Raw genomic sequence first — 19,850 nt, 5'->3', positions numbered from 1 at the left:
GAGCGTCGGCCTGCGGTCCTGAGAGACCCGGGTTCGGTTCCCGCTAAGGGCGCGTACTTTGGTTGCAGTTTGTCCCCGGCCCTGGTTGGTCGTGCGGGTGGCAGCCACTCGATGTGTCCCTTCACGTCGATGTTTCTCTCTCTCTCTCCCTTCCTCTCTCTCCCTCCCACTCTATCTGTACAAAAAATGGAAAAATATCCTCGGGTGAGGATAAAAAAAATAAAATAAAATAAAACCGCAATATAATTCCTTGTTCCGGAAGTCACTTAGTATGTATCACGGAAAATTTTCATTTATAGTAGGTGCATAAATAATGTTGTTTTGTTGAGTCATTTTGTTATAACGTTGATAAGAGAAATAAAATTGATTCCTGGCCAGAACCACTGTCTCTGTGGGTTTTCTCTGGGGACTCTGGTTTCCTCCCACATCTAAAAAATGTGCACATGAGGTGAACTGAGGTGTCTACAGTGCCCCAGTCTGTGTGTGTGAGTGCATCCTGTGATAGAAGAGCATTCTGTTTGTGGGAGGGGATGTCCCTGCCTTGCACCCTGACACCCATGACCCTGAACCAGAATAACTGGGTTTAAAAAGTATTATCTTATCTTGCCCTGGCCGGTTTGGCTCAGCGGTTAGAGCGTCCGCCTGCGGTCTGGAGAGACCCAGGTTCGGTTCCCGCTAGGGGCATGTGCCTTGGTTGCAGTTTGTCCCCGGCCCTGGTTGGTCGTGCGGGTGGCGGCCACTCGATGTGTCCCTTTCACATCGATGTTTCCCTCTCTCTCCCTTCCTCTCTCTCCCTCCCACTCTGTCTGTACAAAAAATGGAAAAATGTCCTCGGGTGAGGATAAAAAAAAAAAAAAAGTATTATCTTATCTTGCCCAGCCTGTGTGGCTCAGTGGATTGAGCATCGTCCTGTGGATTGAGAGGTCCCAGTTCGATTCATGGTCAGAGCACAGGCCTGGGTTTCGGGCTTGGTCCCCAGTGGGGGGTTGTTCGGGAGGCAGCCAATCAATGCTTCTCTCTCATATTGATGTTTCTCTCTCTCCCTTCCTCTCTTTCTAAAAAAAATTAATAAAAAATGATCTTACTTCAATTTATTATCTTTTCAATCAACTTAGTGTTTTATCTTTTAAATCATTTTTTATTGTTCAATTACAGTTGACATACAATATTATATTAGTTTTAGGTGTACAACTCAGTAATTTGACATTATATAATGTACTAAGTGTTCATGCCAATACATCTCATGCCCATGTAACACCATATATAGTTATTAGAATACTATTGACTATATTTCCTATGTTGTTCTTTACATCCCCATGACTATTCTGTAAAAACCAATTTATACTTCTTAATCCCTTCACCTTTTTCACTCAACCTCTCAGCCCCCTCTTATCTGGTAACCATCAAAATGTTCTCCACATCTATGACTGTTTCTATTCTGTTTGTTTATTTTGTTTCTTAAATTCAATTGTTGATATGTACTCATTGCTATTTTATTGACCATCCTTTTTTTTTTTAATCCTCACCCGAGGATATTTTTCCATATTTTGTTCAGATAGAGCGGGAGGGAGAGAGAGACATCGATGCGAAAGGGACACATCGAGTGGCTGCCACCCACACGACCAACCAGGGCCAGGGATAAACTGCAACCGAGGTACATGCCCCTAGCAGGAACCAAACCCGGGTCTCTCCAGACCTCAGGCCGATGCTCCAACCGCTGAGCCAAACTGGCCAGGGCAATCCTTTTTTAAAAAAATCCTCACCTGAGGATATTTTTCTTTTTATCTTTAGATAAAGTGGGATAGAGAAAGGGAGAGAGAAACATCGATGTGAGAGGGACACATCAACTGGCTGCCTCCTGCACAACCTGGCAAGGGCCGGGGATGAACCACAACCAAGGTACATGCCCTTGACCAGAATCAAACCCACGACTCTTTGGTCTGCGGGTTGACGCTCTACCACTGAGCCAAACTGGCCAGGGCTGACCTTTTTTTATCATCTTTCTTCTTCTCCTTCAAGAAGAATCTTTAGTATTTCATGTAATACTGGTTTGGTGGTGAATTCCTTTAGCTTTTTCTTATCTGGGAAGCTCTTTATCCACCCTTCGATTCTAAATGATAGCTTTGCTGGGTAGAGTAATCTTGGTTGTAGGTTCTTGCTTTTTATCACTTTGAATATTTCATGCCAATCCCTTCTGGCCTGCAAAATTTCTGCTGAGACATCAACTGAGTCTTATGGGAGCTCCCTCGAAGGTAACTAACTGCTTTTCAGATTCTCTCTGTCTTTAACCTTTTACATTTTAATTATAATGTGTCTTGGTGTGGGTCTCTTTGAGTTTATCTTGTTTAGTATTCTGTGTGCTTCACGGGCTCATGTCTATTTATTTTATCATGTTAGGGAGGTTTTTTTTGTCATTTTTTTTTTTTTTTTCAAATAGGTTTATTTCTTGCTCTCTCTCTTCTCCTTCCAGCAACCCCATGATGCAAATGTTGGTATACTTGAAGTTGTCCCAGAGAATCCTTAAACTATTCTTTTTTCAATTCTTTTATTTTTTGCTGTTCTGATTAGGTGCTTTCTGTTTCTTATTTTCCAAATTGCTGATTTGATCCTTTGTTTTAGCTACTCTACTGTTGATTCTCTATAATGCATTCCTTTTTAAAAATGTGTTTTATTATAAATGTTTTTATTGATTTTTTTTTTTTTTTTAGAGAAACATCAGTTGGCTTCCTCCTGCATGCCTCCCATTGGGGATTGAGCCCACAACCTGGGTATGTGCCCTGATTGGAAATCGAGCCATTTTAGTTATTGTATTCTTCATTTCTGACTGGTTCTATTTTATGTTTTCTATCTCCATTTCTATGTTCTTTTTTTTATCTCTGTCAAAGTTTTTACACTCTTAGGGGAAGAGTAGTTCATTAAGTTCATTAAGCATCCTCATAATCAGTGTTTGAACTCTGCATCTGGTAGATTGTTTGTCTCCATTGTATACAGGTTCTCTTTCTGTTGCTTTTTGTTCTTTCTTTGGGATGTTTGTCTCCTCTTTTTGGCAGCCTCCCTGTGTTTGTTTCTATGTATCAGGTAGAGCTGCTATGTCTCCCAGTCTTAGTACGGTGGCCTTATGTAGTAGGTGTCCTTTAGGGCCCAGTAGCACAGCCTCCCGTCACCTAAACTGGGCCCTCTAGGTGCACCCTTGGTGTCAGTTGTGTGCACCCTCCCGTTATATTTGAGCCTTGAATGCTGTTGGCACATCAATGGGAGTGATATAGCTCTAGGCTAATCAGCTGCGCAAGAACTGGCTGTGACCACAGCAAAGGAGCTACTGTGCAGGGTCCAACCCTATGAAGAAGGACTCACTTCAGTGGGGCTCTTATGCCCAACTAGTTTACCCTTTGAATGTGTCATTCGTGGAGGTGGTTGGGTGGTACTCTGGCAAGGTATGAAGCTGTCCACTGGTGGTGCTGGCTCTGGAGCCTCCCAGGAGGTACAGACTAAGAGCCACCCAGTATAAACTACAGAGCAATCTGCAGATGGCTCCTACTTGAGCTGGGCTTGAGGGTGCCCAGGTAAGGCCAAGCTGTGAACTAAGGCCAGGTGCCCCTAGTGCCAGGGCTGGGGCCACTCAGCAAGAGGTATAGGGCATGCCAAGGACAAATGCTGCTTGTTTGAGATTTTAGGAAATGAATCAGCATGAGCCAAGACAGGCCATTCTTATGGAAAAGCCATTAGAAACAGCTTGTGTGGGCCAGCAAGCTGGTGGGGCAGAGCCTCGGGGAATCACCTGGAAGGGGCAAACAATGCTAGCCAGGTGGATGGGAGACTCAGATATGGCTGCAGGCTCAGTGGGGGAAGGGCTTAGAAGAGGAACAGTGGCCTCTGCCAGCACTTCTTTTGGGAGAAAGCTGCACTCCAGCTTTCGCCCTAATGCCAGACAATTCAGTATGTCTCTGGTGCTTTTGAGCTGCTGCCCCAGCAGTGGCACTAGAAATCAGAGAAAGTGAATCTGAGTGAGTCTGTGTGCAGGCCTTTTAAGAAGAACTGCCAGAGACTCCAGCAACCCTCCATCTCCTCAGCCTCAATCTACTCTGGTTTCCACAGCCTGAAGATATAGGGATTTCTCTTCTTGGACTGGTACCCTGGGCTGCGGGGCCTGGTATTGGGCTAGGATCCCTTGCTCCTCAGGGGGACCTCCACAGCCAAGACATCCCTCTCAATGTGGGAACAGCCCTTTTGGTGTCTCTGCCCCTTCTACCAGTCTCCATGTGATTTTTTTCTTTATATCCTTTGCAGAACTTCTGTTCAGCTAGATTTCAGGTGATTCTGAATGATGGTTGTTACGTAGTTCAGTTTGCATTTTCCCACACCACTATCTTGACTGGAAGCCCGTATTAATCTTTCTTAAATGTGCCCTGGCTGGTTTGGCTCAGCGGTTAGAGCATCGGCCTGTGGACTAAAGAGTCACCAATTCCAGTTAAGGGCACATACCCTGGTTGCGGTTTGTCCCCAGCCCTGGTCGGGGTTGTGCGGGAGTCGATCAGTCAATGTGTCTCTCTCACATCGATGTTTCTGTCTCTCCCCCTCCCTCTCTCTGGAAAAATATCCTTGGGTGAGGATTAAAATAAAAAAGAAAGAAAAACATGTATGTACAACTCACATTTCTTTCAATATTTAATATTAGAAGTGTTTTGAGTCTCTATTTAGACATTTGGGGATGTTTCTGTGACCATAAATATGTCATAGAAACTTAACTCTTGCTTAGATCAATTAAGCTATAGTAAAACTGGTTTCACTGTATTTTGTTTCACTTAAAGTCATAGTTTTCAAGAACTTATCAACAATGTTTAGTGAGGACTTACTGTGTAACACTGACTACTTCATAAATGTTACCCTTCTTGCTTTTATATGAAAGATAGAAAAATTATTCTAAATCAAAACCCACCAAGCCCTTTAGCTCTAAGTACTCTTCTTGGCAGCTGGTCATGTTACCTCAGTTTGTCACTATTTTCCAGGCATCTCAGTCTATTTCCCATCAAATGGGATTGGAAGAGTGACAGATTCATGCAGTATCTCTTAGTCCCAATTGAGAGTCATTATATTTAAAACATGGATAATTGTCCAAGGAAAGAAATACCAACCCGGTAAACTGGTTTGCTGTTGTGGTTTCCAATGCCAATCCGTACAAAACATCCGGTGACAGTTTTAGCCAAGAAGGGCATATGACACCAACGTTCTAGCTTATGCCGTGATAATCGAACCCGATTTAATTCTTCGGGTAAAGAGACTGGTTGTGATTTTGGAGGGATCTCTTCTTTCCTGTGTGGAACAAAGGGCACTGGGAAAAGTGTTCATCATAAAAACAGCTCAAGATAAATAAATAATACCAATTTCTTAAAACTCAACATAATCAAAGAACATGTGATTAAGGTAGTAGGAGAAATACATGAACTAATAGGAAGGAGGGATAATAGAATCCTATTCCCAACCAGAGTGTGAACTATGTTGATAAGGCTGCCATCCCAGATCACCTAGCAGAGTAAGAAAACAAACGGAAGCATCTGTCCAATGTGAGGGTGACATGAAGTCAGTTCCTACCAACTGGGCCCAAACGAAATGTCCAGGCCAAGAGCCAAAGGCAGGAACGTGTTTGGGCTAATGTACCGGGGAACTCAGCTCAGCAATTCAGGGTACTGAACCAAACCATATTCACAGCCCAAACAGAGAGCTTTTGGAAACTACACTAAGTTTCTCTTAAAAAACCCCACCTATCCTAACTACCAGATTAAAATGTACACAAGCTTACTCTTCTTCTTCATCAGATGATGATGTTCGGGATGAGCGGTCTGACTTTTCACTGGACTTGTCATCCTCTTCCTCCTCCTCATCGTCAGAGTACACCTCACTGGTTTTTAATGGCTGTTTTTTGGCGAGGAGCTCAGCTAAAAAGAAAGGGAAAATGTCTACCTAGGTTCTCTCCTTAAGAAACTAAAACATTGTTCACCTATGAAAAAAAACTGACACATGGAAAATGACTTGATAGCCCTATAAGCTCTGGACTTAAATTGTGATTACTTGGGCTATACAAAGAAGTGAGTTAAACCAGAGAGTTAAGCCCTGGCCGGTCTGGCTCAGTAGTAGAAAATAAGCCCATGGACCAATGAGTCCCGGGTTTGATTCCAGCCAAGGGTACATACCTCGGTTGCGGTTTGTTCCCGGCCCTGGCCGTGGTCGTGTGGAAGACAACCAGTGTCTTTCTCACATCGATGTTTCTCTCTCTCTCTACCTGAAGATAAATAGAAAAATATCCTCAGGTGAAGATTAAAATAAATAAATAAATAAAAATTTACTCAAAATAGATCATAGACCTAAATATAAGAATTAAAACCATAAAATTAAAAAAAAAAAAAAAAAGAAAAGTTTCATGACGCTGGATAACAAATTTTTGGATGTGACAACAAAAGTATAGGCAACAAAATAAAAATATTAGGTTAAATTGTACTTCATCAAAATTAAAAGTTTTTATGAATCCAACACTATCAAGAGTGAAAAGACCAAATGAGAGAAAATACGTAGAAATCATATATCTGATAAAGGATCAACAGTCAAAAAAATGTAAAAAAACCTCCTATAACTCAATAACAAAAAACAAAGAACCCGACGAGCAAGAAAATGAACAAAAGATATAATAGACATTTCATCAAAGAGCTTATACAAATGGTCAATAAGCACAAGAAAAGATGTTCAACATCACTAATCATTATGGAAATGCAAATCAAAACCACAGAGAGACGTCATTTCATATCCACTAGGACGGCTACTATCAAAGAGAAAGTGAGTGTTGGTGAAGATGTGGATAAAATGGAACCCTCTCATACATTGTTGGTGGGAATGCAAAATGGTAACACTGCTTTGGAAAACAATCTGGCAATTTCTCAAAACATCAAACACAGATTTACCATATGCTTCAACAATTCCACTCCTACCCTGGCTGGGTAGCTCAGCAGGTTAGAGCATTGTCCCAATAGGCCAAGGTCGTAGGTTGGATCCCCAGTCAGAGCACATACAAGAATCAACCAATGATAGCATAAATAAGTGAAACAACAAATCAATGTTTCTCTCTCTCTCCCTTGCTCCCTCAAATCAATAAAAGAAAGAGTCCGGCCGGTGTGGCTCAGTGGTTGAGCATCGACCCATGCACCAAGAGGCTGCTGGTTCAATTCCCGATCAGGACACATGGCCAGGTTGTGGGCCAAATCCCCAGTGGGGAGCATGCAGGAGGTGGCCAATTGATGTTCTAGCTCTCTCTCCCTCTCACTTCTTCTCTCTCTAAAATAAAAAAAATAAAAAAAAAAGTTTTTAAATGAAAATAAAAAAATAAAAAATAAACAACACATAATTCCATTCCAAAGTATATACCTGAGAAATAAAAACATGGGTCTACCCAACAACTTCTACACAAATGTTCATAAAAAATTATTTATAATATTAAAAAAAGTAGTAACTACCCAAATGTCCATTAAGAGGTGAAAAAATAAAATGTGTTTATCCATACAACAGAATATTATTCAGACATAAGAAGAAAGAAGTAGTTGATATATGCTACAACATGGATGAACCTAGAAAACATGCTAAAGATGAAAAAAGCCAGACACAAAAGACCATATATTATGTAATTCAATTTTATATGACATGTCCAGAATAGGCTAATCTACAGAGACAGCAAGTGGATTAATGCTTGCCCAGGGCTAGAGGATGACAGATCTGGGAGGGTGGGTGGGGGTGGGGGTGGGGGTGGTGACTAAGGGATACAGGGTTTCTTTTTAGGATAATAAAATACCCTAAAATCCATTGAATTTTAATGCACAGCTCTGTGAATATACTAAAAGCCATTGTTTTGTATACTCTAAATGAGTAAACTGCATTATATATCTCATAAAGTTGTTATTAAAAAACAGTCTGGTTGGTGTGGCTCAGTGGTTGAGCGTCGACGCATGCACGAAGAGGTCGCTGGTTCGATTCCAGTCAGGGCACACGCCCAGGTTGTGGGCACAATCTCCAGTGGGGTCATGCAGGAGGCGGCCAATAGATAGTCTCTCTCATTGATGATTCTATCTCTCTCCCCCTCTTATTTCCTCTCTCTCTAAAGTCAATAAAGAAAAAGAAATGTTAAAAACAAAACAAAAAATCTTGGCATCCCGATTTTGAAATGGACTTATCAGTATGAGGCTCCTGATAAATTTTAACCTTTTTTAAAAAAAATTTTTTTATTTTCTTTATTAATTTTAGAGAGAGAGGAGGGGAGAGGGGGGGAGAGAAAGAGAGAGAGAGAGACACACACACATCAATTGGCCACCTCCTGCATGCCCCCCACTGGGGACTAGGCCCAAACCTGGGCATGTGCTCTGACTGGGAATCAAACCAGAAACCTCTTGGTGCGTGGCAACGCTCAACCACTGAGCCACCTGGGCCAGGCAAATTTTAACCATTAAAAAAAAAAAAATCAAGATCAAGATGGTGACTAGGTAAATGTGGTACTTGCATCCTACAACAACCACATCAAAGTTACAACTAAACTACAAACAACCATCATTCAGAACCACCCGAAATCTAGCTGAAGAGAAGACCTATAACTACGAATAAAAAGAAGAAGCAATGTGGGGACTGGTAGGATGGGTGGAGACTGGAGACTAAGAATGGGCTACTGGTCCCATACCGAAAGAATGGCAGTTAAAAATCAGGAGGTATATTTCAGCTGCACAGGTCCCCACTGAGGAGCCAGGGGTCCCAATAGGCTCACCAGCCCAGGGTTTCAGTGCCGGGAAGAGAAATCCCTCTAACTTCTGCCTATGATAACCAGCAGGGATTGGAGTTGAGTGAGTCAAAGGGCTGCTGAAGTCCCAGGTGTTCCTCTTAAAGGGCCTGTACCAACTTACTCAGACGTCCTTGCTCTGAGCTCCAGTGCTGGGGGCCCCACAGTAGCTGTAAAGGTACCAGGAACATAAAGGGGAAAATTGAATTATCTGGATTTGGTGTGAGAGTTGGTGGGACAGCTTTCTCCCAGATGTTCCTTTGCTGAGCCCTCCCCTTACAGTCAGCAGGCTGGTGCAACATCTGAATCTCCATCAATCTGTTTAAAACTGTCTGCCTCACCTTCAAGTTTTCCTAACATCCTGCCCCACCAACTTGCTAGCCTACCAAACCCATTCATTTCCAGTGGGTTTTCCATACAAATGGCCTGTCTTGGCTCATGCTGAATAACTTTCTAAAATCTCTCAAAGATCCACAAATCTCAAACAAGCAGCACCTGGCCTTGGCATGCCCGTACCTCTTGCTAAGTGACCCCAGGGTCAGCACTAGTGGTAGCGGCTTCAGTTCACAGCTTGGCCTCTACTGGGCAGCTCCAAGTCCAGTACAAGCAGCAGCCATCTGCAGATAGCTCTGCTGCTCATGCTGGGTGGCCCCAGGGTAAGCACCAGTGCCAGTTGATCTTGGCCTGCGACTCCCAGGAGGCAGAAGAGCCAGCACAACTGGTGGACAGCTTCAAAACACGCTAAAGCACCACTCAACCACCTACAAAAACAATAAAATCGAGGGGCAAACTCTTCAGGCACCAGAGACCAACTGAAGTAAGTTCTGCTCTGTGGGGTGGGCCCCTCTCTGCACAGCATCTCCTCTGCTGTGGTCACAGGCAGTCCTTGTAGCCAATTGGCCTGAAGAATATTGCTCCCACTCACGTGTTAACAGCACTCAAGGCTCAACTATAACAGGAGGGTGCACACAGCCTGGGAGAAGAGCAGATGGGAGAGGGGATGGAGGTGCACCTGGAGTGCCCAGCTTGAGTGACCAGGGAGACTACATGACCAGTCCCTACAGAATGCCTACTACGTAAGACCACTCTACCAAGATTGGGAGATGTAGCAGCTGTACCTCATACATACAAACAAACATAGGGAGGCTGACAAAATGAAAGGACTAAGAAACAAGTTCCAAATGAAAGAAAAGAACAAAATCCAGAAAAAGAACTCACAAAAAATGGAGACAAGCAATCTACCAGATGCAGAGTTTAAAACTCTGGTTATAAGGATGCTTAAGGAATTTAGGGGAAGAGTAAATGAACTTTGTAAAAACTTCAACAAAGAGATAAAAATAGAGATAGAGGCTGGCCAGCGTGGCTCAGTGGACTGAGCATCATCTCATGGAATGAGAGGTCCTGGTTGAATTCCCAGTCAGGGTACATGCCCCAGTTAGGGGGCTTGCAGGAAGCAGTAGATTAATGTTTCTCTTTCACATCAATGTTTCTATCGCTCTCTCTCCCTTCCTCTAAAAAAAATGTCTTTAAATCAATAAAAACATATTAAAAAAATATATAGAGCCCTGGCCGGTTTGGCTCAGCGGTTAGAGCGTCGGCCTGCGGTCCGGAGAGATCCGAGTTCGGTTCCCGCTAAGGGCATGTACCTCGGTTGCAGTTTGTCCCCGGCCCTGGTTGTCGTGCAGGTGGCAGCCACTCGATATGTCCCTTTCACATCGATGTTTCTCTCTCTCTCTTCCTCTCTCTCCCTCCCACTCTATCTGTACAAAAAATGGAAAAATGTCCTCAGGTGAAGATAAAAAAAAAAAAATAATACACACACACAGATAGAAAATGTAAGAGAGAACCAGTCAAAAATGAAGAATATAATAACTGAAATGAAGAATACATTACAGGAAATCAACAGTACAGTAGATGAAGCAGAAGATCAAATCAGTGATCTGGAAGATAAGGAAGCAGAAAACACCCAATCAGAACAGCAAAAAGAAAAAAGAATTTAAAAAAATGATAGTTTATGGAGTCTGTGGGACAACTTCAAGTGTACCAACATTTGCATCATGGGTTGCTAAAAGAAAAAGAGAGAGAACAAGAAATTAAAAACCGCCCTGGCCGGTTTGGCTCAGCGGTTGGAGCGTCGGCCTGCGGTACAGAGAGACCCGGGTTCGGTTCCCGCTAAGGGCACGTACCTCGGTTGCAGTTTGTCCCCGGCCCTGGTTGGTCGTGCGGGTGGCAGCCACTCGATGAGTCCCTTCACATTGATGTTTCTCTCTCTCTCTCTCTTCCTCTCTCTCCCTCCCGCTCTATCTGAGCAAAAAATGGAAAAATATCCTCGGGTGAGGATAAAAAAAAAAAAAAGAAATTAAAAACCTATTTGAGCCCTGGCCGGTTTGGCTCAGACGTTAGAGTGTCGGCCTGCGGACCAGAGAGAGTCCCGTTTTCGGTTCCCACTAAGGACATGTACCTCGGTTGCAGTTTGTCCACAGCCTGGTTGGGGTCTTGCAGGTGGCAACCAGTCGATGTGTCTCTCTTACATCGATGTTTCTCTCTCTCTTCCCCCCTCTCTACCTCCCACTCTATCTGAAGATAAATGCAAAAAATGTCCTCGGGTGAGGATAAAAAAAAACCTATTTGAAAAAATAATCATGGAAAACGTCCCTAACCTGGAGAAGCACAGAGAATCTCAAATAAGAAACCCATGAGGTCCATATCAAGAAACATGTATAATTAAAATGCCAAAGATTAAATACAGAGAATTTTCAAAGCAGCAAGAGCAAAATAGTTACGTACAAGGGAGCTCCCATAGGACTGTCAGCTGATTTCTCAATAGTAACTTTGCAGGTTAGAAGGGATTGGCACAAAATATTCAAAGTGATGAAAAGCAAGGACCTACAACCAAGATTACTCCGCCCAGTAAAGCTATAACTTGGAATGGAGGGACATATAAAGAGCTGCCTAGACAAGAGAAAGCTAAAGGACTTCAACACAATCAAACCAGTAGTACAATAAATGACCAAGGATCTTCTTTAAAAAGAAATGTTTTTTCTTTATTGATTTTTTTTTTTTTTTTAATCCTCACCCGAGGAGATTTTTCCATTTTTTGTTCAGATAGAGCGGGAGGGAGAGAGAGGAAGAGAGAGAGAGAGAGACATCGATGTGAAGGGACACATCGAGGGGCTGCCACCCACACAACCAACCAGGGCCGGGGACAAACTGCAACTGAGGTACATGCCCTTAGCAGGAACCGAACCTGGGTCTCTCTGTACCGCAGGCCGACGCTCCAACTGCTGAGCCAAACCGGCCAGCGCTCTTTATTGATTTTTAGAGAGAGAGGAAGGGAGAGGGAAAGAGAGATAAAAACATTGATGAGAGAGAACATAGATTGGCCGCCTCCTGCATGCCCCCCATTGGGGATTAGGCCCACAACTTGGGCATGTGCCCTGACGGGAATCAAACTGGCGACCTCCTGGTGCATGGGTCAATGCTCAACCACTGAGCCACACTGGCCAGGCTAAAGGGTCTTCTTTAAGAAGAATATAAAAGATGCTCAGCCAATGTGGTTCAGTGCATTAAGCACCATCCCATGGACTGCGAAGTCCCGGTTTGATTCCCAGTCAGGGCAAATGCCTGGGTTGCGGGCTCGATCCCCAGTAGGAGGTGTGCGGAAGCAGCCAATTGATGTTTCTCTCTCACATTGATATTTCTATCTTTCTCTCTCTCCCTCTCTCCCCCCTTCCTCTCTATCTAAAACCAATTATATGTATTTTAATCCTCACCCTAGGATATTTTTTTTTACAGTTATCTTCAGACAGAGTGGAAGGGGGGAGAGAGGGAGAGAGAGAGAAAGAAACATCGATGTGACAGAGACACATGGATTAGTTGTCACCTGCATGACTCCAACCAGGGCTGGGAACAAACCACAACTGAGGTATGCAAACCCGGGACTCTCTGATCCACAGGCTGACACTCTAACCATTGAGCCAAACCAGCCAGGGCATAACTTTAAAAAAAAAAAAAAAAAGGACTATAACAAGCAATAACAAAGGCCCCAGGAATTTCACGTCTGAGTATTTATATGAAGAAACCCAAAACACTAAAATGAAAAGACATATGCATCCATATATTCACTGCAGCATTAGTATTTTTTTCTTTCTTTTTTTTTATATCCTCACCCGAGGACATTTTTCCATTTTTTGTTCAGATAGAGTGGGAGGGAGAGGAAGAGAAACAATGACACGAAAGGGACACATCGACTGGCTGCCTCCCACACGACCCAACCAGGGCTGGGGACAAACTGCAACCGAGGTATGTGCCCTTAGTGGGAACCGAACCTGGGTCTCTCTGGACCACAGGCTGATGCTCTCTAACCATTGAGCCAAACCAGCCAGGGCTCTTTCTTTTTTTAAGAGAGAGAGAGAGAGAGAGAGAGAGAGAGAGAGAGAGAAACATCGATGTGAGAGAGACACATTGACTGGTTGCCTCCCACACGACCCCAACTAGGGCCAGGGATGAACCACAACCGAGGGTGCGTGCCCTTGACTGGAATCGAACTCGCAACTCTGATTCGTGGACTGACTAACCACTGAGTAAACTTGCCAGGGACACTGCAGCATTATTTACAAAAGCCAAGATATGGAAGCAACTTAAGCATCTATTAATAGATGAATGGATAAAAAAGTGGTATATATATATATATATAGTGAAATATGACTCAGCCATTTAAAAAAAGAATGAAATGTCACCATCTACAACAATATGGATAGACCGAGAGGGTATTACACAGAGTGTTACACATCAGACGAAGAAAGACAAATGCCATATGATTTCATTTATATGTGGAATTTCAAAAACAATGTAAATGAACCCGGCCGGTGTGGCTCTGTGGTTGAGCCTCGACCCATGCACCAAGAGGTTGCCGGTTCAATTTCCAGTCAGGGCACATGCCCAGGTTGTTGGCCCGATCCCCAGTGGGGAGCATGCAGGAGGTGGTCAATCAATGTTCTCTCTCACTGATATTTCTCTCTCTCCCTCTCCCTTTCTCTCTCTCTAAAACTCAATAACGAAAGTAAAAACAAAAACAAAATAAATGAATAAGCAGACCAGAAACAGATTCAGTGATACAGAGAACATTTTGATGGTTGTCATATGGGAGGGCAGGTTGGTGCAATAGCTGAAAAAGGTAAACGAATTAAGAAGTCAAATTGGTAGTTACAGAATAGTCACAGGGATGAAAAGCACAGCATAGAAAACATAGTTAATGGACTTTCGGTCAAGATGGTGGGTAAGGCCCTGGCCAGTTTGGCTCAGCGGTTAGAGCGTCGGCCTGCGGTCCGGAGAGACCCGGGTTCAGTTCCCGCTAAGGGCACGTACTTCGGTTGCAGTTTGTCCCTGGCCCTGGTTGGTCGTGCGGGTGGCAGCCACTCGATGTGTCCCTTCGCATCGATGTTTCTCTCTCTCTCTCCCTTCCTCTCTCTCCCTCCCACTCTATCTGTACAAAAAAAAAAAAAAGGAGAAATATCCTCCGGTGAGGATAAAAAAAAAAAAAAAAGATGGTGGGTAAATAAACATGGTATTGCCTCCTCCCACAACCACATCAAAATTACAACTAAACTACAGCACAACCATCATCATTCAGAACCACCTAAAATCGAGCTGAATGGAAGTCCTACAACTACAAAATTAAAAAAGAAGGCACTTCGAGACTGGTAGGAAAGGTGGAGGCGTGGATAGCTGGTCCCATACCCACATGTGGTGGGTAAAACTCAAGAGGGACACCTTCGCTGTGAAGGTCCTCCCTGAGGAGTGAGGGGTCCCTGTCCCACACCAGATGCCCAGCTCAGGGTTCCAGTGCCAGGAAGAGAAGTCCCCATAGCTTCTGGCTGTAAAACCAGTGGGAACTGTGGCTGAGGGACTCAAGTTGCTGGAGCTGCAGGCAGTCCCTCTTAAAGGACCCGCTCATGGATTTACTCGGACTTGCTCCCTCTGAGCTCCAGTGCAGAGTGGAGGCAGCTTGAAAGGCACCAGAGACATATGGAAAAGAACTGAGTTGTCTGGCATAGGGGTGAGGACAGGAGAGGCAGCTTTCCCTTGGACAGATGTGCTGGTAGAAGCCTTTTTCCTTTGGTGAGCCTTTCCACCACGGGGCTGGAAGAGGCCCGCCATATCTGGGACTCTAGCAACTTGGATCACACTGTTTACCCCACCTTGATGATTCCCTGAGGCCCTGCCCCACCCAACTTTCGGACCCACACAAGCTGTTTCCAATGGCTTTACCATAGGATCGGCTGTTTTGGATGCTGCTTCAGAGTTTCCTAAAATCTCTAACAAGCATCATCTGCTCTCAGCAAGCCCCATACCTCTCGATAAGAGGCCCCAGGCCTGACACTAGGAGCAGCCAGCCTTGGTTCACAAGTTGGCTTTTCCTAGGCATCTCCAAACCCAGCACAAGAAACAGCCATTGGCAGACCACTTTGTAGCTTATGCTGGGTGACGCCAGATAGAACACAGGCAGTGGGTGACCTTGCCCCAGAGACAGCACACCCACTGTACAGCTTCAGACCACGTCGAGGCACCACTGTCCAACCACCTCCACAAGTGACACACTCAATGAGTGGACTCAGTGGGTACCAGAACCCTGCTGCAGTAAGTCTTGCTCTATGTGGTGGGCCCCTACCCAGCTGATCCTCCAAGATAGTCAGAGGCCAGTGGTCAGTTGAATAGCCACTCCTTGCAGCGGAATAGCCTCAGTAAATCGCTCCCACGCCAGTGCCAACAGCAATCAAGACTCAATTACAACAGAAGTGTGGACAGTCCACACTAGTGGTACACCTCGAGGGCCCAGCTGGGGTGATCAGGGAGGCTGTGCTTCTGGATCCTACAGGACACCTCCAACAATAGACCACCCAATGAAGCCTAGGAAACAAAGGAACTCTACCCAATACATAGGAACAAACACAGGTAAGCAGCCAAAATGAGGAGATAAAGAAACATGTCCCAAATGAAAGAACAGAACAAAACTTCAGGAAAAGAACTAAACAAAATGGAGATAAGCAATCAATCAGATGCATATTTCAAAAAACTGGTTATAAGGATGCTCAAGGAATTTAGTGAGAACTTCAAGGAACTTAAAGAGAACTCTACGGAACTTAGAGAGAACAACATGAAAAAGAACCAGTCAGAAATGAAGGAGGCACTAACTAAAATAAAAATTAATTTACAGGGAATTAATAGCAGAGTACGTGAAACCAAGAAGCAAACCATCAATTTGGAATATAAGGAAGCATGAAATACCCAATCAGATCAACAAAATGAAAAAAGAATAAAAAAAAATGAGGCTAGTGTAAGGAGTCTCTGGCACAACTTGAAGCATGCCAACATTCACATCATGGGGGTGCCAGAAGGGGAAGAGAGAGAGCAAGAAATTGAAAACCTATTTGAAAAAAGAATGACAGAAACTTCCTAACTTGGTGAAGGAAACAGACATACAAGTCCAGGGAGCAAAGGGAGTCCTAAACAAGATGAACCCAAAGAGGTCCACACCAAGACACACCATCATCAAAATGCCAAAGGTTAAAGACAAAGAGAATCTTTTTTCTTTCTTTCTTGATTTTAGAGAGAAAGGGAGAGAGAGATAGAAATATTGATGAGAGAGAACATCGATTGGCCACCCCCTGCATGCCCCCAACTGGGGATTTGGCCCACAACCTGGACATATGCACTGATCAGAAATTTAACTGGCGACCTCTTGGTGCATGGGCTGATGCTCAACCACTGAGTAACACCGGCCAGGCGACAAAGAGAATCTTAAAGGCAGCAAGAGAAAAGCAGTTCATTACCTACAAAAGAGCTCCCATAAGACTGACAGCTGATTTCTCAAAAGAAACTTTGTAGGCCAGAAAGGAGTGGCAACAGATATTCAAGGTGATGAAAAGCAACGACCTACAACCAAGATTACTGTATCCTGCAAAGCTATCACTTAGAGTTAATGGACATATGAAGTGTTTCCCAGACAAGAAAAAGCTAAAGGAGTTCATCACCACTAAACCAGTATTATATGAAATGTTGAAGGGTCTTCTTGAAGGAGAAGAACAAACATATGAACAATAAAATGGCAATAAACACATTATCTATCAACAAATTAAATCTACAAATAAAAAGAACAAGCAGAACAGAAACAGGCTCGTAGATACAGAGAACTTTCGTTGCTTGCCACATGGGAGGGGGCTTGGGGGGAATGGTGAAAAAGATGAAAACATTAAGAAGTATGAATTGGTTGTTAGATTGATGAACCTCAAAGGGAAGGCGGGGGGGAGGGAGGGATGAGATAAACCAAAGAACTTCTATGCATAACCAATGGACACAGACAATAATGTGGGGAAGGCGGGAGGGGGGCAGGATTGGGGAGGAGCTGGGCAATGGGGAAAAAAGGAGAGGACATCTGTAATACATTCTACAATAAAGCTAAGTTTAAAAAAGAATATATAGTTAATGATATAGCAATAACTATGTATGGTGTCAGATGGGTACTAGATTTATCAATGTGATCATTTTATAAGTTATATAAATGTCTAATCACTGGGTTGTATACCTGAAACAAGTATAATACTGGACACCAATTGTAATTGAAAAGTAAATTTAAAGAACAACCCTGCTCTGTACACTGAAAAGGCATAGACATAATAGCCAACCCAATAGCATGAGCACTTCTTGGGTCTAGACCAGTGGTTCTCAACCTTTCTAATGCCGCAACCCTTTAATACAGTTCCTCGTGTTGTATGTGGGCATATCTGTATGTGGGCAGACCTGCCTAGAGAAGGATAGAGGAGCGGTGTCTCGGTTCCTAAGACCATCGGAAACATGTGTTTTCCCATGGTCTTAGGAGACCCCTGTGGAAGGGTCGTTCCATCCCCAAAGGGGTCGCAACCCACAGGTTGAGAACCACTGGTCTAGAATGTGGTGTCAAAATATAATTTCTCATGAAAAAGGAACCAGGGTTTCTTATAGAAATGGTTGATTTCAAATCCAGAAAGCAAGAAAGCTATTAAAAACTACGGGGGTCTCATATCAAAAGGACTCAGGCTTCAGCTGGTTGAAGATGGAACAATATGAGTCTCAATAATAATAATAACTGCACTGGATTAAAATATAAAAAGTATCTTAAAATCCATGAGTTCACAAGGATATTCAAAATAAAGAAACAAACCTGCCCTGGCCGGTTTGGCTCAGTGGTTAGAGCATCAGCCTGCAGTCCCGAGAGACCCGGGTTCGGTTCCCGTTAAGGGCACGTACCTCGGTTGCAGTTTGTCCCCGGCCCTGGTCGGTCGTGCGGGTGGCAGCCACTCGATGTGTCCCTTTCACATCGATGTTTCTCTTTCTTCCTCTCTCTCCCTCCCACTCTACCTGAACAAAAAATGTCCTCAGGTGAGGATAAAAAAAGAAACAAACCTCATGGGTCATTTTTGGATGTTGTTAAGGAACTATTTTATTCTTTTAAAAACCAGTAAAGCAGCCCTGGCCGGTTTGGATCAGCTGCTGGAGCGTCAGCGTGCGGACCAGAGAGTCCCGGGTTTGGTTCCCGTTAGGGGCACATACCAAAAAAAATAAAAAATAAAGCCCTGGCCGATTTGGCTCAACGGTTAGAGCGTTGGCCTGTAATCCAGAGAGCCCCGGGTTCAGTTCCCACTAAGGGCACGTACCTTGGTTGCAGTTTGTCCCGGGCCCTGGTTGGGTCGTGTGAGAGGCAGCCACTCGATGTGTCCCTTACACATCAATGTTTCTCTCTCTTTCTCTCTCTCTCTTCATCTCTCCCACTCTATCTGAAGAAAAAATGGAAACATGTCCTCGAGTGAGGATAAAAAAAAACAAAAAAAAACAGTAAAGCGACTTCCGGTCAAGATGGTGGCGTAGGTAAACGCGGTATCACGTCCTCCCACAACCACATAGAAGTTACAACTAAACTACAGAACAACCATCATTCAGAACCGCCTGAAATAGAGCTGAATGGAAGCCCTACAACTACAAAATTAAAGAAGCAGCCGCACAGAGACTGGTAGGAGGGGCTTAGGCGGAGGGCTGGTCCCACACCCAGTGCGGCAGATAAAAATCAGGAAGACACCTGGGCTCGGAAGGTCCTCCTTGAGGACTGAGGTGGTCCCGATCCCACACCAGGTGCCCCGCTCAGGGTTCCAGTTCCAGAGAGAGAAGTCCCCATAACCTCTGGCTGGAAAACCAGCGGGAACTGAGACTCAGGGAGGCTGAGGCGGCTGGAGCCCCAGGCAGCTCCTTAAAGGGCCCGCGCACGGACTTATCGGACTCTCTCCCTCTAAGCTTGGAGGGGAGACAGCTCGTGGGGCGCCAGACACATACAGGGAAGAACTGAGCTGTTTGGCACTGGAGCGAGGGCTGGAGAGGGGGCTTTCTCCAGGACAAACGTGCTGTCAGAGGCCTTTGTTCCTTTGGTGAGCCCTTCCCTGGGGCGGCCATATCTGGGACTCCAGCAACCTGGCTCACACTGGTTGCCCCTCCCTGGTGATTCCCTGAGGCCCTGCCCCACCCAACTTTCAGGCCCACTCAAGCTGTTGCCAGTTAACTATAGGATTGGCCTGTTTCAGGTTTTCAGGTTTTCCTGAAGTCTTTCAAACAAGCAGCATCTGGTCTCAGCTAGCCCCATACCTCTCGTTAAGTAATACACAGAAAGAAAGACAGGGAGACAGCCAAAATGAGGAGACAAAGACACAGGTCCCAAATGAAAGAACAGAACAAAACCCCAAGAAAAGAACTAAGCGAAAGGGAGATAAGCAACCTAACAGATGCGGAGTTCAAAACACTACTTATAAGGATGCACAATGGACTTAGTGAAAACCTCAGCGAACTTAGTGAGGGCCTCAAGAGCATAAAATTGGACCAGTCAGAAATGAAGGAGGCACTAACTGAAATAAAGAATAATTTACACAGATTCAATAGTAGAGTAGGTAAAGCCAAGAAGCAAACCATCGATTTGGAATATAAGGAAGCAAAAAACACCCAATCAGAACAGCAAAAAGAAAAAAGA

The 19,850-nt window shown here is 44.3% G+C and overlaps 1 protein-coding gene across 3 annotated transcripts in view; it reads right to left on the bottom strand.

The window, feature by feature from the left end:
• RTF1 (RTF1 homolog, Paf1/RNA polymerase II complex component) overlaps window positions 1-19,850 on the bottom strand; it is a 78,630-nt gene that overhangs the window by 9,309 nt on the left and 49,471 nt on the right. For all 3 annotated transcript variants that reach the window (XM_036241275.1, XM_036241288.1, XM_036241281.1), the window contains 2 exons: window positions 5,798-5,933; window positions 5,133-5,310 (listed from right to left, as the gene is read on the bottom strand). In XM_036241275.1, coding sequence (XP_036097168.1) covers window positions 5,133-5,310; window positions 5,798-5,933 — 314 coding nt within the window. The remainder of the gene's footprint in view (window positions 1-5,132; window positions 5,311-5,797; window positions 5,934-19,850) is intronic.

Source organism: Molossus molossus, unplaced genomic scaffold (genome assembly GCF_014108415.1).
Source record: "Molossus molossus isolate mMolMol1 unplaced genomic scaffold, mMolMol1.p scaffold_m16_p_1, whole genome shotgun sequence".
Taxonomy (NCBI): domain Eukaryota; kingdom Metazoa; phylum Chordata; class Mammalia; order Chiroptera; family Molossidae; genus Molossus; species Molossus molossus.
Note: the sequence above shows the minus strand (reverse complement) of the source record. Positions and strands in the feature narration are given on the sequence as shown.